Genomic DNA, 15,338 nt, shown 5'->3' with positions numbered 1-15,338 from the left:
GCTTAGGAAACCCGATTGTTTGTGTTTTTTAAATGTTTTTACTATTTAGAACAAATTCTTTTATATTCATTGGTCAAGTGCTGTTACAAAAAGTATTCCAAAGGCTTGATTAGCTTATCTGCCCTTTGCTCTCTTTTACCACAAAAGCAGAATACTATCTAATCGATTGTTTTTAACAATTTTCAATCTATTAAATTTGCTCTTTTAAGAGCTAAGCATAAATTGTTTGCGGTTAGTTTGCGCCAAACTAGGAATGGAGTCGGATTAGTATGTTTCGGTTAGACTTAAGATAATTTTCCATGCTAACAAAGTATTATATTGTGCAGCACTGATACGTCGCCTGTTGTGCGCACCACTCATGGCCAAGTGCGTGGGGCGTTGCTAACAACGCTCTACGATGAGCCCTACTACAGCTTCGATGGCATACCCTACGCGCAACCACCATTGGGAGAGCTGCGCTTCAGAGAGCCACAGGATGTGAAGCCCTGGCAAGGCATTCGTGACTGCACCGAGCCGAAAGATAAGTGCTTCCAACTAGGAAGCATAACACAGGAGATTGAGGGCTGCGAGGATTGCCTTTACCTAAATATATCCGCAAAAACTGTAAGTAGTCGAGCAGCTACAAGAAAAAGAATTTACATTGATAAATGTGCAATAGTTAAGTAGTGAGAAGCCTTTACCTGTGATGGTGTATGTTCATGGAGGCGTCTTTAGGACTGGAGATCCAACCAGACGCAGCCTTGGACCAGATTATCTGATGCGTGAGCAGGTTATCTACATAAGCATTGGGTATCGCCTGGGTGTATTTGGTATGTATAGAGTAGAAATATCTAAACTGAGCCTAAGAGTAAAAAATTGTCGTAGGCTTTTTGAGCTTCGCTGATCCGGCGCTGAACATTCCCGGTAATGCCGGACTAAAAGACGTTGTCCTAGCGCTCAAATGGATCAAGGCAAATGTGGGAAGCTTCAATGGCGATGCGAACAACATAACGCTCTTCGGCCACAGCTCGGGTAGTCGAATGGTGCATCTGATGACAATGAGCCCCCAGGCAGAAGGCCTTTTTAACAAGGCCATACTGATGGCTGGACAGCAGCACGAAATATATAATGAACCCGACGTGGAGTATCGGCTGGCAAAGCACTTGGGCTATAAGGGCGAGAAGAACGACATTGATGTGTTCAACTTCATTAACGCCGCAGATCCTGGACTTCTGGCTCGGTCAGATTATCGGTCGCTCTACGAGCGTCTGCATAGCTCGAGTCTTCCGCTATTTATGCCACGTGTGGAGTATTATGCGACACCCACTGCCGTGCTCCTAGCCGAGCCGCGTGCTCTGCAGAGCAGTGCTTGGGGCAATCGTCTGCCCCTCATGCTGGGTAGCACGAGTAACGAGGGTCTGACCTTCGCGTTATTTTATGTTAAAAAGGATCCAGAAGTGCTGAGTCTATGTAGGGATCATCCAGAGTTCATGCTGCCTGATACCATACGCCATGGCTGCACACCCGACATGGCTCGCCACCTTGGCCAAATGCTGGTCAAGAAGTTCTGTGGTGTGCATAACACTTATTTGACTAAGTGGCATTACCAATCGATCGCTGATCTGTTCACGCAAAACATGTTGCACTATGAACACAGGCTGCTTAAGACGAGACTCAAATATAGTCAAGCTGACAATTACCTCTATCGCTTCAATTTCGATTCACCAGACTTTAATTTTTATCGGGTGCGCTATCTCGGAAAGGACAGTCGAGGAGTTCTTCACGCAGATGAATTGGGATATATTTTTAAGCTGCCTGCTACGTTCAAGCTAGAGAAATCTCGACCGGAGTACACAGCCATCTGCCGCTTTGTGTCCATGCTTACGGAGTTTGCCCGCAGTTCCAATCCAAATGGACCTCTCACCAAGTCACTGGTCGACTGGCAGCCCGTGACAAAAGAAGAGCCCACAATGTGTCTCAACATCAATGAGGAACTGAAGTTCATTGAACATCCGGAGTATTGGAGATTGAAATTCTACGAGCAGTTGTACTTAAGTGCTGGAGTGGAGCATATTGAATGAAATCGGAAGATTTAATAAGCAAAGATAAAATAACTGTAAGTGCATATGGTTAAAGAATCCATTGAACCACATATATTTTTATCAGTATAAAATCTAACGATAGTTTTTCTTCGCTCGTAGATCTCCGGATTTGTATGGGATTACTGGAACATTACGCAAAACTTTATTTTAGTCACTAAATCAAAACCTTTTTAAGGTTATTCTTAAAAAATGTTCTAACCTTTATAGAGGCTCTAGCAATGTGTTATTTGTTGTTTATGTTTACGATGTTTGTAACTTTTGCGGCTATCTAAAAATAATTAAAAAAATTATCTTTGTTTGATTTTCTGTTTTACTAAATTTTTTTAGTTATTTTAAGAGAACGAATTATCTTATATATGAGATAAGTTAAAGCTACGTACACAGAGATTAACATCTGCTAAGGTAAAGTTGGTGTCATACGCGCACAGTTAAAGAGAATAAGTTCGGCCGATCGCAGCACTAAAATTGCGTCAGATACAATTTCACCACTTAGCTTATTTCACCACAGGGTTTCCCCTTATAAGCTTAAAGCTTTGGCTCCATGCAGTTAGTTTACGCCAAGCGCGTAATGGCAACAGGCAGGTGGGTTGCGGTCGGATATTAGACAAATATGACAACTAACAAAATTGAATTTTGTGCAGCACTGAATCTTCGCCCGTGGTGCGAACCACTCATGGCCAGGTGCGTGGAGCGCTGCTAACAACGCTCTACGATGAGCCCTACTACAGCTTCGATGGCATACCCTACGCGCAACCACCATTGGGAGAGCTGCGCTTCAGAGAGCCACAGGATGTGAAGCCCTGGCAAGGCATTCGTGACTGCACCGAGACGAAAGATAAGTGCCTGCAAGTGAGCAGCCTAACACAGCAGGTTGAGGGTAGCGAGGACTGTCTGTACCTCAACATAGCCGTCAAAAGTGTGAGTCACCTATTATCTAAACGAAGTAATTGGTATAATTATAATTCAACCATAGTTAAGTAGTGAGAAGCCTTTACCTGTGATGGTATATGTGCATGGAGGTGGTTTTAAGAACGGAGATCCGACTAGACACGGCTTTGGACCAGACTATCTGATGCGCGAGCAGGTGATTTACATAAGCATTTGCTATCGCCTGGGTCCATTTGGTTGGTACATTACAAATGTAAGTGTAATGCAAAGCTAATGCTAAGTTTTACAGGTTTTTTGAGCTTTGCTGATCCGTCGTTGGGCATACCCGGTAATGCAGGACTAAAAGATATTGTGCTAGCTCTCAAGTGGATTAGGGCAAATGTTGGAAGCTTCAATGGCGATGCGAACAACATAACGCTCTTCGGCCACAGTTCGGGCAGTTGTATGGTGCATCTGCTGATGGTGAGTCCCCAAGCAGAGGGACTCTTCGACAAGGTGATAATGATGGCTGGCTATCATCCCGAGACGAGTAATTGGCCTAACGTGGAGTACCAAATGGCTCAGCATCTGGGCTATCAGGGCGAGAACAACGATATTGAAGTATTCAATTACATAAATGCCGCAGATCCCAAGCTGTTAGTCCTCCCAGACTATCGGCCCTTATATGAGCGCTTGCAGAGCACAGGCTATCCCTTATATTTACCACGTGTAGAGCCCTATTCCACGCCCACTGCCGTGCTACTGGCTGAACCACGAGTGCTGCAGCGCAGTGCGTGGAGCAATCGTCTGCCCCTCATGCTAGGCTGCACCAGCAATGAGGGTCTGTTCAGTCCTATGATGAATATGAAGACGGATCCGAAAATATTGAAAGCATGCAAGGATCGTCCGGAATTCGTGTTGCCGTATTCCCTACTTCGGCACTGTGAGCCAACCACTTGTCGTCACGAGGGACAGAACCTCTTGAAGAAATTCTGTGGTGTGCACAGCACGTATTTGACCGAGGAACATCAGCCAGCGATTGCTGAACTTTTCACACACAACCTGTTGCACTACCAACAGCGCATGCTCAAGGCTCGACTGGCATATAGCCAGGCTGACAACTATCTCTATCGTTTCGACTTTGATTCACCTGATTTCAATTTCTATCGGATTCGCTATCAAGGGCCAGATGTTCGAGGCGTTCAGCATGCTGATGAGCTGTGCTATCTGTTCAAGCTGCCCGCCACGTTCAAGCTAGAGAAGTCTCGACCGGAGTACACGGCCATCTGCCGCTTTGTAGCCATGTTTACTGAGTTTGCCCGCAGCTCCAATCCAAATGGACATCTCACCAAGTCGCTGGTGGACTGGCAGCCAGTAACAAAAGAAGAGCCCACAATGTGCCTGAATATCAATGAGGAACTCACGTTCATTGCACAACCAGAGCGCTGGAAATTGAGGTTCTATGAGCAGCTGTACAGACATTTTGAAAGGGATCTAATTTAAGAAATTGTGATCTTTTATATGTTAAGCAATTGTATTTCTAGATAGTATTCTAGATAAATGATAATCCTTAAATGCAATAAAAAACATTATTCAAATGTTAAACTGACAAGACTTTTTATTAAAGTAGATAAGAATTTATTGGGCTCTTTTTATCTGGAAAAAGTGGTTAGACTTTTGTTTCACAATAATAAAATATGTAAAGCGAAATAAATGTATGATAACGTAGGCAAAAATTAGCAAAATACATTTAATCAATTCCTATGGTTGTTGGAATTTCAGCAGCTAAACGATCTGTGTGCCTTTTATTGTGGCCACCAGTGTTAGTTCTTGAAGCTTTCCGACTTTCGTTTGCTTTACTCACCCGTCAGTTGACGAGCGGCATTTGAAGCGAGCAGACGGATGGACATTATGTCAGAAAGGTGTTGGTCTAATTAAAACATAAATAAATTTAATTTCAATTATCATGAATTAAACAAATTATCATTCTGATTAGTTTGGAGACCTGTGAAATATCGTTGCCCGTGGGCCAAGTCCGAGGCGTTAAGCGTCGCAGCCTTTACGATAATGATTACTATAGCTTCGAGCGTTTGCCCTTTGGCCAGCCGCCACTGGGCGACCTGCGCTTTAAGGCACCCCTGCCAGCTAAACCCTGGTCAGGTGTGCTGGACTGCACCCACTTTGCCGATAAGCCCGTGCAGAAGGGCTTGCTAACAGGCGTCATCGAGGGTAGCGAAGATTGTCTCTATCTGAATGTGTACGCCAAACAGGTGACTTGCTAAAAAGTGTATATATCACTTTGATGGATTGCTATAATTTAATGTGATCTGATAACAGCTGAAGAGCGAAAAACCCTTGCCTGTTATGGTCTATATATATGGAGGTGCTTTCTCCATAGGCGAGGCCACCCGCAACCTTTACTCGCCCGATTATTTTATGGCTAAAGATGTGATTCTTGTAACGCTCAACTATCGTGTTGATTGTCTAGGTAAGTTATAATAAACTTATGGTTTGATTATCTTTAAAATCAGTAAGTTATATTGTTCAACAAGTTTCCCTTATCAGTAAGGGTATAAAGTTCGAGCTAGCTTTAAGTTATTTTTGATGGAAAAGCTTCTTGTCTTACTCTTTTGCTTAAGCTTTCGCGTTCTGATTTGCTCTCTTAACTCTTCATTCTCTTTCTCTATTCATTCTCTTTTAGGTTTCCTTAGTCTGAAAGACCCTAGCTTAGAGGTACCTGGCAATGCTGGACTCAAAGATCAGGTTTTAGCTCTCAAATGGGTCAATCAATATATTTCCTATTTCAATGGCGATGTTAAAAACATAACGGTCTTTGGCGAAAGTGCCGGGGGCTGCTCCACCCACTATATGATGTGTACGGAGCAGACGCGAGGGCTCTTCCATAAGGCTATTCCCATGTCGGGCACCTTACACAACTACTGGTCCAATACGTCGCCCTTCGACTTCGCTTTTCGTCTGGCCAAGCTTCATGGCTATGAGGGCGAAAACAATGATCGCCAGGTGCTGGAGCATTTACGTAGTGTGCCGGCACATCAGCTGGTTAACCACAGCCTACTCACCCCTGAGGATCGACGCAATGGACTGATTTATGCCTTTGGGCCCACTGTGGAGCCGTACGTGATGGCGGACTGTGTGGCATCCAAGTCACAGGTAGAGATGGCGAGGAACGCATGGAGCAATAAACTACCTGTCATGCTGGGCGGTGTCTCTTTCGAAGGACTTTTCATGTATCCTGCACTGAAGGCCAATCCACAGAGCATGGATAGCTTGCCGAAGGATCTTTTGCGATTGACGCCACATGAAGTGCGTGTGCTCAATACGGAGCAACAGAACCTGGAGTCCAGCAAAAAGATGATGAAATTGTACTTTGGTGATGACACGCCTAGCTCCAAGCTCATTATGAACTTCTTGGACGTACGTTGGAATCCCTGATCAATTTTACTTACAGAATGAAGCTCTAACTGTTGGCTACTTTCAGTACTACTCCTATAGGATCTTCTGGCACGGCTTTCATCGCACTTTGCAAGCTCGTCTGGCGTATGCCACAGCTCCCACTTATTTCTATCGCTTTGATTTTGATTCACCTGATTTCAACTTCTACCGTAAGAAGTTCTGTGGCGATGACCTTAAGAAGGGAGTTGCCCATGCCGACGAGTTGAGTTATTTGTTCCGCAACGCGGATTCGTGGAAGCTGGATAAGTGCTCTGGTGAATATCGCACCATTCAACGTCTGGTGGACATTTGGACGTCTTTTGCAATTACCTCCAATCCCAACTGCGCCGAGACTGCGCATCTCGATTGGCAGCCTGCTAAGCAGCAACAGCCACAGCGCGTGCTCAACATTGGCAACGAGGTGGAGCTCATTGATCTGCCTGAGTACGAAAAGCTGCTCGTCTGGGATAGTCTATATAAAAAGGAGCAATTATATTAAGCATGTCCATAGGGGAGAAGTCTATAAAATGCTTTAAGAATGAGTTTTTAAATAAATGGTATTACCATAAGACAGCCTTGTTTATTTATTAACTAGCCATTGATATAAAGTTATTTATATATAAATATATCCGTCCTACTGTCCGTCTGTCAGAATGAACACACTTAACCCTTAACAACCCTCAACGTAGCTGTGAGTGGCTGATCTGTCGCTCCTTACTTTGAACTGTTGTCCTGGAGGCTGCCGACTAACGCCTGGGGGTTGTTCAACATTGTTCAGACTTCAGACTGATAATTTGCAGAAATGCAAGTCGAGTAGAGTCCATGACGATAGCCTTGCCTGACCATCATCGTATGAGTGAAAGCAACGGCCGATCTTATTCACATTAACATTTTATTGCTATTTTTATTTATTTATTTTATTAATATTATTGTTGATCCAGTAAGGAGTTATTAGCTGGTCCTCGACCAGGGCATCACAGAGGACATCCCAGGTAGAAGTTTACTTTTCTTATTGCTTTTTTATTATTGTTTTTATTATCAGTATAGTCACCTAAAGCTTCCAGTCTGTTGTTCAATAAGTGATTCAGACTTTGTTCATTGTGGTTTTGCCAATATTAAAAACACCTCCACAGCAGAATACAATAGTGCTCAGGGGTTTGGTTGTGTTTATGGTTTTTGTGTTGACAGCCAAGTGAAAGCATTTCTCATTCCATGCCAGGAACCTGACGATTTCTGTCGGTAAAAACACAGCGTACCCAATAGATGCTAAGAGAGATGCTGCCTCGTTCTGTATGCTGATATTGAGAGTCTTTTAATATTAGAAACGGTTGATTTCTTGCTTCTGCATGTAAAGAGCGTATAGTAAGCATATAAATTAATATAAAAATGCTTTTAGTTGACAAATATAAGAACCTTTTCTCAATATTCAATTCTATTCAATTTCGATGGAGTTGTGCTTTCCTTCCGATACATTGCATTATCGTCACGAAATGTCACATCTATTATCATCTTCATCTTAAGAGTCTTAATGTTGAACAGCTTTTGAGAATGTCGACATCTAAGATCAAAAGCAGCTCATAAAAAAATAACATTATGTACTCTAGCTGATCTCCTCTTAAATAATATAAATAAAGTTTCAAAAAGAAAAAAAATATTTATTAAAAAAATTAATTAAAAATTAATTAAATAATTAATTAATCACTTATGCCTAGCGCCGTTTCGAGCTTACGATGACAGAGATAGGTATCCTTTTTTATCGAGAGACAAATTTGCAGTGCGCAAATCGAAACTATAAAAAATTGTAAAACTTTAAAAATAACTTATATATAATATATATATTAAATACAAATTGTTATCTTTTCAGCTTAACTTTGGATCACACATGAATTGGCTTTTCTGTTCAAAATATAAAAACTGCACTTATCTAGTGCTTATTTATTTAACCAATGTCCTCACAAACCATATTTTTATTGAACATTTGCCACAATTTCGTTCCCTCTTCAATATCTACTAGGCTAGTACAACGGCAGTTTCTCATAGAAGCTATCCCAGGTTCTCAGATGATTGATCTCTGGCAATTCTATGAACTGCACATGTCGACTAATGTTGAGGCACATGGGATCGGCGCTCGAATCGAGAGGCTCCCAGCGGACAGGTTCTAGCTGAGGACACTGGGGACTATCGTTCATCGCGAATGCCGTCCACATACCGACCATACGTTCTATTGTGCGATACTCCTCTGAGGACTTGTCCAGTTTGAAGGCGGGAATGCTGTAGAATAGATAGAACAGATCATCAGCATGGGAGACGCCTCGCTCATGGCGTCCACACAACAGGATCCGGTAGTGATTGAACGTGGGCGAGTCGTAATCAAAGCGATAGAGGTAGGTGGGTGTGGTCGGCGCATAGCGGAGGCGAGCGAGCACAGTTCGATGGATGCCATGCCAGAACTGCTTAAAGGAAAGCAATTGCAGGCACTCCTTGAACTCCATGCGGCCTCGCGTGGGATCCTCGAAGAATTTCACCTTCAGGCGTCTGGTGTGCTCTTTCAGTTCCGCTGGCGTGGATACGCCTTGCACCTCTCTAGGTATGATGGCATCGAAGGCACTTAGCATATACGCCGTATCCCGCAGTATTGCCTGGTAGGAGAAGAGACCCTCAAACGAGGTGCCACCAATGATCACAGGCAGCTCATTGCCCCACGCCTCGGACAGCGTTTCCACTGGTGGTCGCGAGATAACACAACTTTCGCTAACGTAAGGCTCGACGACAGGTCCGAAAGGAAAGAGTATGTAGTCACGTAGCTCCTCCTGATTCTGCAACGTTGAGCCGGCAGTTAGTTCTTTAGCCGGGGCTTTCTGTAGAAAGCGAAACACTTCCTTTTGATTGTCGGTGCCCTCATAGCCCAGCTGACAGGCCAGCCGATATGGCCACTTGTGATTCGGTTCATTGGCCCAGTCGCACAACGACGAGCCCGACATCATGATCGCCTTATGGAATAGACCTCGCGTTTGCTCTGTTGTCATCATAATCTGCGTGGAAGCAGCGCCTGCGCTCATGCCCATCAGCGTTACGTTGTTCGGATCGCCGTTGAAGTACGCGATGTTATCGTGCACCCAGCGAATGGCCATTACCTGGTCCTTAAGGCCAGCGTTGCCGGGCACATCCAAATCTCGATCGGGTAGACTGAGAAAACCTGTAGTAAGAAGAGAAGACTCATATAAATCCTCTTGTTTCTATTAACTACTCTGTTAAGCTGACAGCAGCTTGCTATAAAAAATGTTAGCCATAGCAGAAAACTGCTGGGGCCGCCCACGTACATTTTTGTAACGGTAATTACATATTTTTATATTTTGCTAAAAATAATAAAGCGTGTTTATCTCATGCAGCTGGGCTGCACGCTTTATACTATTAGCCATAATTTATGATATATTGATATTGCTGGGACGCAAACGTGTGTTATTTTTGATATAAAAGCTTTGTGTAGAGCAAATGGAGTCTCCCAGATTACAACACAGACTCTATAGGGGGTGATTGACTGCATAAATTGGCATCAATTTTAGGGAGAGCTGCTTACCTCACTATGATCTTTTCTTTTTCAACACTACACTCACCTAGAGCGCCGAGTCTATAGTTGAATGTGACTAGAACAATGTCTTTTTGCATAAAGTAATCTGGACTGTGTACGTCCCTTGTAGCTTCGCCAATCTGAAAGCCACCTCCATATATCCAAACCATGACAGGCAGGGGTTTTTCCGACTTTAGCGTCTTTGTGTAGACATTTAAGTAGAGACAATCCTCGGAACCCTCCACCACATGCATCACAAAATGTTGCTGTATTGGCTTGGCGCGAGCATACGTACAGTCCCTGACGCCCTCCCAGGGACTTGGAAATTGAGGAGCTCGAAAACGCAGCTCGCCCAACGGAGGCTGAGCATATGGTATTCCCTCGAAGGCAAAATAGGTGTTCTGATCATAGAGGGTCTTACGCTGAAGTCCTCGCACGCGACCGCTGGGAATGCTAAGAATCGTTGTGACCTTTGTGGCCAGATTGTACTGTTCGAGCTTGTGGCCGATGAGCCTGTAATTAGATTAGTGTAGCAAAATCGGAATTTGCGTTACTGACGTGATCTTATCTTATCGCTCAATTGTCACCAGATCGTGGCATTTACGATTTCATTGACAGCGATTAAATGGAAAGACTTATGTCACCTACTTGGCGGTTAGCTTGAGCAGGTCGAAAACACCCATTTCAATATTCATTTTGGCTGGGATAGTACGTCCTTGTATGCCACTTTAAGTACTGTCGGCGCTTTCACTTCCGTCCCTGCCAATTGACAAGCTGCAACTAAACGTTCTACTAGAATAGAGCAATATACGATTGTTCGTATACGCACCCAATTTCTTGCACAGTATACACTCGCTAAGTGCGATCTAAGAAATAATGTCGAGTTTATATACTTGAGTTCGAGAAGGAAATTATGTCTGGTTACAAATTTTTAAGTGTCTTCTGTCTATAATATTGATATAAGCCTAATATATATTTAATAAAAAAAAAAAACAATATTTTTACTATTTAGTTTATTCAAAGTTGTCAATGTCAATAACTACTGTGGTTATTACAATCTACGAAACGTTCCGAGTCTCTGTTGATGTTTTAATCACGAACGACAAAAGCGAGCGCTTATCTTTATAAACTAGGCTGTTGTTGCTGCTGCTCTTATTGAAAAACATATGGCAATGGGAGCATGAAAACTGTATTGATAATGCCCGTTGTACCGGGCAGTACAGAGAGCTCAACTACAACAAACTTTATAGACAGCTGTTCGTGTTATTAGCGCTTAATGCACGAGCATCAACAAAATTGTGGACTTTCATGTCTACTCCGGTTGAAAGATCACATTTGACATCAAATTATTCATATATAGTTTACATAGTTGAGTAATTGCATTTAATCAGCTTTACTCTAGTGGAAGGTTCAGCTTTAGACTCGAATCGTTGTTAACATAACAGTTCTACAGCGCTCTCTGCTGCCGGAAAAGCTCTGGCGTTGCCAGAGCGCTGTTAAGGTTCAGTTATACATGTGGTCTCATATCATTGAAAACAATAGTCTAGTAATGAAAAAGGCTTACGATTATGATATTTAGGCTTTTTATTATTATTATTTTAACACGTTTTTAGTTTTTAATTTCATTTTATTTTACAATTTTTATTTTTTGTATTTTTGAAGTGTATAAACTTTCTTTACAAACAAAAACAGCGTTTTTTATCTTTAGAATATTTAACATTTACATTTTTTTTAGCAATTATAGACTTGCTTCGGAACCTATTTATTTGTGCTAAATAATTATCTGAATGATTCTTATTTGAACCAAATTCTATTGTTCATAATTATGCCGAGGTTTTATTTTATTATTATTAATATTGAAACATATTGAATGGCGTTAGTACTGGCATTCATTAAGGTCTTAGGGAAATATATTTAAATATATATATAAGATAAAAAAGTGATTGAAACAGTTGTTTAAAGCACTTGGCTCAAGGCGGAACGTATTCTGGAGAAGAGAAGCTCTGCTCTAATCACTGATCTAATTACTAAATTAAACCATTTCAATTTCCATTTTATAGTACGGGTCTGCTAAAAAGGAGCTGCCAGTTATAGTTTAATTTGACACAGTCGACTCTAAATTTGTTATATTATATGCTAAGCTCGTTCTGCTGTCCGGAAATGCAAGCTTCTACGATCAGCTAAGCATTTTGCGTTGTCTACTGAGAAACATCTGCTCTCCTCACGTACAAATTGAATCTCAACTATGTGGCCATGATTAGTGGGGGAACTAGTGCTGGAACCGGTTTGATAAACTTGTATAGTGTAGCTGCAACAGGCATCTGGCAATCATCATGCCGAGCTCAATGATCTGCCCTTGGGTTACTCTGTACAGTCATGCAGTAGTAGTAGTGTGATCCAGTTAATAAATATAAATAGAACTTGTTCTTAGTTCCAAGTGTTAAACCTGTAAATAAGTCTGTATTTTCGCAGTCTGTAGTTTGGCATGGCAATGCTGTTTCTCTCGGGTTTTCGACAACTTGGGGATTCAAAGTGGGCGCAAAAAAAGCATACCTTGGAAACATTACTGGCTTACCTGGTTGCTGGTGATATGATTTTTAGTACTTGGTTCATATAATGGTAGCTGAAAAGAAAACTTAATATTTGCAATACATTTCAATAATTTAATTTCTACAGAGAGTAAGCACATGGAAGAAACAAGATATATGTCTAATTTATTAACAGTAAACAAAAATGTTTAAAGATCTATTAAAAATCGACTGCAGCAGGCATAGGCAGTATAAAACATTAGCATTTTTAGGAACCTGACAGAAACTTGAATGAATAAATGAAGGTTGGTTTCGCCTCGCCAATAGGTAATGCATTCTTGTGGGCTTTGCTCTAGTTCTGCTTTATTCACGGCTAGGATATGTTGAAATTTGGAAGGCTGGGAAAGTTCAGACCTTTGCTCGGCGCCAACAAGTTAAACTTCTCTCAAAAAACTAACCTCGAGACGAAGGTTGTGGAGCTGCCAGTGGGCAGTGTTAAGGGCAAGCATCAGGTTGGCATCACTGGACATGAGTTTTATAGTTTCGAAGGCATACCCTTTGGCAAGCCGCCTGTTGGGAAGCTTCGGTTTTGCCCATCCCAGCCGGCAGAGCCTTGGCTTGGCAAGGTTCTTGATTGCCTGAAGGAGCGTAGTTTGCCCGTCCAACAGGGGGACGCTGAACGGGATAGAAGCGCTACAATAGGCGACGAGGACTGCTTATACTTGAACGTGTACTGCAAACATGTGAGTCTGTTGAATGGAAATACGAGGAAGCTTCCTTATACCATATTCAAATATAGTTTAACATGTCTAAGCCGCTGCCCGTGTTGGTCTTTATACATGGGGGTGGCTTTAAAACAGGGGGTGCTACAAGAACCAAGTATGGACCAGACTATCTGATGCGAGAGGATATCGTCTATGTGATATTCAGCTACCGGCTGTGCTCGTTGGGCTTTCTTAACCTGACTGACGCCGAACTGGGTGTGCCTGGCAATGCGGGCTTGCATGATCAGCTGCTGGCACTGCGCTGGACCAAGCAGTACATCTCGCACTTTAATGGGGATCCGGAAAATATAACCTTAATGGGCAACAGTGCAGGAGCTGCCTCGGTGCACTTTATGATGTGTCTGCCACAGGCGTGCGGTCTCTTCCACCGTGCCATTATGATGTCCGGCACTATGACCTGTCCCTGGACTCAGGTGCCGAATGCGAACACCATGTGCTTTCGTTTGGCTTGTGCCAAGGGCTATAAAGGTGACATGTGTGAGGCGCCTGTCTTGGAGTTCCTCCGCTCGCTGTCCCATGAGGAACTAGTGCAGCATGAGCTATTCGGCTCAAAAAATTTTCTATTTGGACATCTTTTTCCATTTGTGCCCTCATTAGAGAGCCATAAGGGTAGCGAAGGGTTGCTCAACCGTCCATTTTTGACAATGATGCGGAACGCTTGGTCTAAGGACGTGCCCGTGCTAATGGGTTGCACATCTTTCGAAGGTCTTATCATGTATCCCTACTGCAAGCTCAAGAATGGTTACATCCTAAATCTCCTCAAGGCCGAACCTACGCGAGTGCTACCTTATGATGTGTACGAGAGGCTCTCGATGCCCGATAAGGTTGAGCGAGCTACGCAGCTGTTAAACTATCATTTTGGACCCAGACCAATTCATGCCAACAATATAGTGCAACTTTTGGATGTAAGTACAATAAATGCAGACCCTTATTGACCCCAACTTAACCTTTACTCTTCCAGCTATTCAGTTATAAGCTCTTCTGGCATGGAATACATCGCGTTGTGCTCTCCCGTTTGGCTTTTGCGCAGGCTCCCACCTATCTTTACAGATTCGATTTCGATTCGAGCAAGCACAATTTATGCAGAATCAATTTGTGCGGAGATGATATTAGACGTGGTGTGTGCCATGCCGATGAGCTAGGCTATATATTTCCCAGGAAGCTTATATCAAAAAATCAATATAACGAAGCTGAGTGCACTACTATCAACCGAATGGTGGGAATTTTGACGTCATTCGCTAAAACAGGAAATCCAAACTGTATTGACACTGAGCCAGAAGAATGGAAGCCCGTGACCGAAAACACAAAATTTCACGTCATGAATATCAGTTACAAATTAACGTTCGACAGGCAGATGGAGGAAGACGGCATTGAAGTATGGAATAAGATTTACGATAATGACAAGTGCCTGCTTTACGATGGTTAGAAATTATTTTAAATCTAAAATTGTGATATCTAAATTTAAATAAAGTATGTTTAATACAAATAACTAAAGAGCGGGCTAATAGAGCGGATGAAATTGTTAAATAATAGTTAGTGAATTTAAAAGATCTGTTTTTAGTAGATGTTTCAATTGACTTCGTCTGGAAGGTGTATCACTTTGCGATCCTCCAGTGTGTTGTGCTTTGAGCTTTAAGCTTTTGTGGCTAAGCTTTTCACATAGACGCGTTGTCTACAGCATGTATGTGTTAACAATGTGCCGGCTACAACGACATGAACAAGAATTTGATATTTGTTTACACTGCCGGCGCGATCAAGTGAGACCGGGGCGAGCGGGGCATGGGTCGACCGGCATTTGCGTTAGTTCAGCTGAGAATTTTAATTTTTTTCGAATTGTGTGTTCTTTACAGGTGATGAAAAAGTTGCTAAAACTATATTTGACTGTGTGGCTCGCTTTGGCACCAATTGGTAAATCAATTGATTAATTATACAGTTGTTTTACAAGTGGCCCCAGCCCCACTTTGCCACCCGCCCACGTTGACCACAGCACCAGCACCAGCACCAGCACCAGCACCAGCACCAGCTCCAGCTATAGCTCTCGCTGCTTCTCTGTATC

At 42.7% G+C, this 15,338-nt stretch overlaps 3 protein-coding genes across 6 annotated transcripts; 2 read left to right on the top strand and 1 right to left on the bottom strand.

Annotated features, from left to right (window-relative positions):
• Positions 1-69: 69 nt before the first annotated feature.
• Positions 70-2,286, top strand: LOC111602766 (esterase B1-like). 2 transcript variants are annotated; one of them, XM_023320028.2, is made up of 5 exons: positions 70-267; positions 327-603; positions 659-809; positions 865-2,095; positions 2,181-2,282. In XM_023320028.2, exons 1-4 carry the CDS (start codon positions 254-256, stop codon positions 2,058-2,060), a joined length of 1,638 nt encoding a protein of 545 aa, XP_023175796.2. In that variant the 5' UTR covers positions 70-253; the 3' UTR covers positions 2,061-2,095; positions 2,181-2,282. The 2 variants fall into 2 exon arrangements, with proteins under 2 accessions (XP_023175796.2, XP_023175797.2); XM_023320029.2 differs by lacking the exon at positions 70-267 and having other exon boundaries at positions 578-603; positions 667-809; positions 2,181-2,286.
• Positions 2,287-2,588: 302 nt separating this feature from the next.
• LOC111602788 lies at positions 2,589-14,732 on the top strand. Its single transcript, XM_023320061.2, has 13 exons — positions 2,589-2,663; positions 2,723-2,999; positions 3,055-3,205; positions 3,259-4,447; positions 4,945-5,218; positions 5,286-5,436; positions 5,650-6,383; positions 6,448-6,891; positions 9,048-9,157; positions 9,404-9,602; positions 12,875-13,240; positions 13,297-14,187; positions 14,244-14,732. The coding sequence occupies exons 1-13, from the start codon at positions 2,623-2,625 to the stop codon at positions 14,706-14,708; spliced, it is 5,292 nt and encodes a 1,763-aa protein (XP_023175829.2). The 5' UTR covers positions 2,589-2,622; the 3' UTR covers positions 14,709-14,732.
• Positions 8,313-10,954, bottom strand: LOC111602765 (esterase B1). 3 transcript variants are annotated; one of them, XM_023320027.2, is made up of 4 exons: positions 10,799-10,954; positions 10,618-10,758; positions 10,016-10,482; positions 8,313-9,597 (listed from the first exon to the last, which is right to left on the bottom strand). In XM_023320027.2, exons 2-4 carry the CDS (start codon positions 10,662-10,664, stop codon positions 8,417-8,419), a joined length of 1,695 nt encoding a protein of 564 aa, XP_023175795.2. In that variant the 5' UTR covers positions 10,665-10,758; positions 10,799-10,954; the 3' UTR covers positions 8,313-8,416. The 3 variants fall into 3 exon arrangements, with proteins under 3 accessions (XP_023175795.2, XP_023175792.2, XP_023175794.2); XM_023320024.2 differs by having other exon boundaries at positions 10,618-10,749; XM_023320026.2 differs by having other exon boundaries at positions 10,618-10,743.
• Positions 14,733-15,338: the final 606 nt, after the last annotated feature.

The sequence above is a fragment of the Drosophila hydei genome, unplaced genomic scaffold (genome assembly GCF_003285905.1).
Source record: "Drosophila hydei strain 15085-1641.00,03,60 unplaced genomic scaffold, DhydRS2 tig00008147-arrow-arrow-pilon, whole genome shotgun sequence".
Lineage (NCBI taxonomy): Eukaryota > Metazoa > Arthropoda > Insecta > Diptera > Drosophilidae > Drosophila > Drosophila hydei.
Note: the sequence above shows the minus strand (reverse complement) of the source record. Positions and strands in the feature narration are given on the sequence as shown.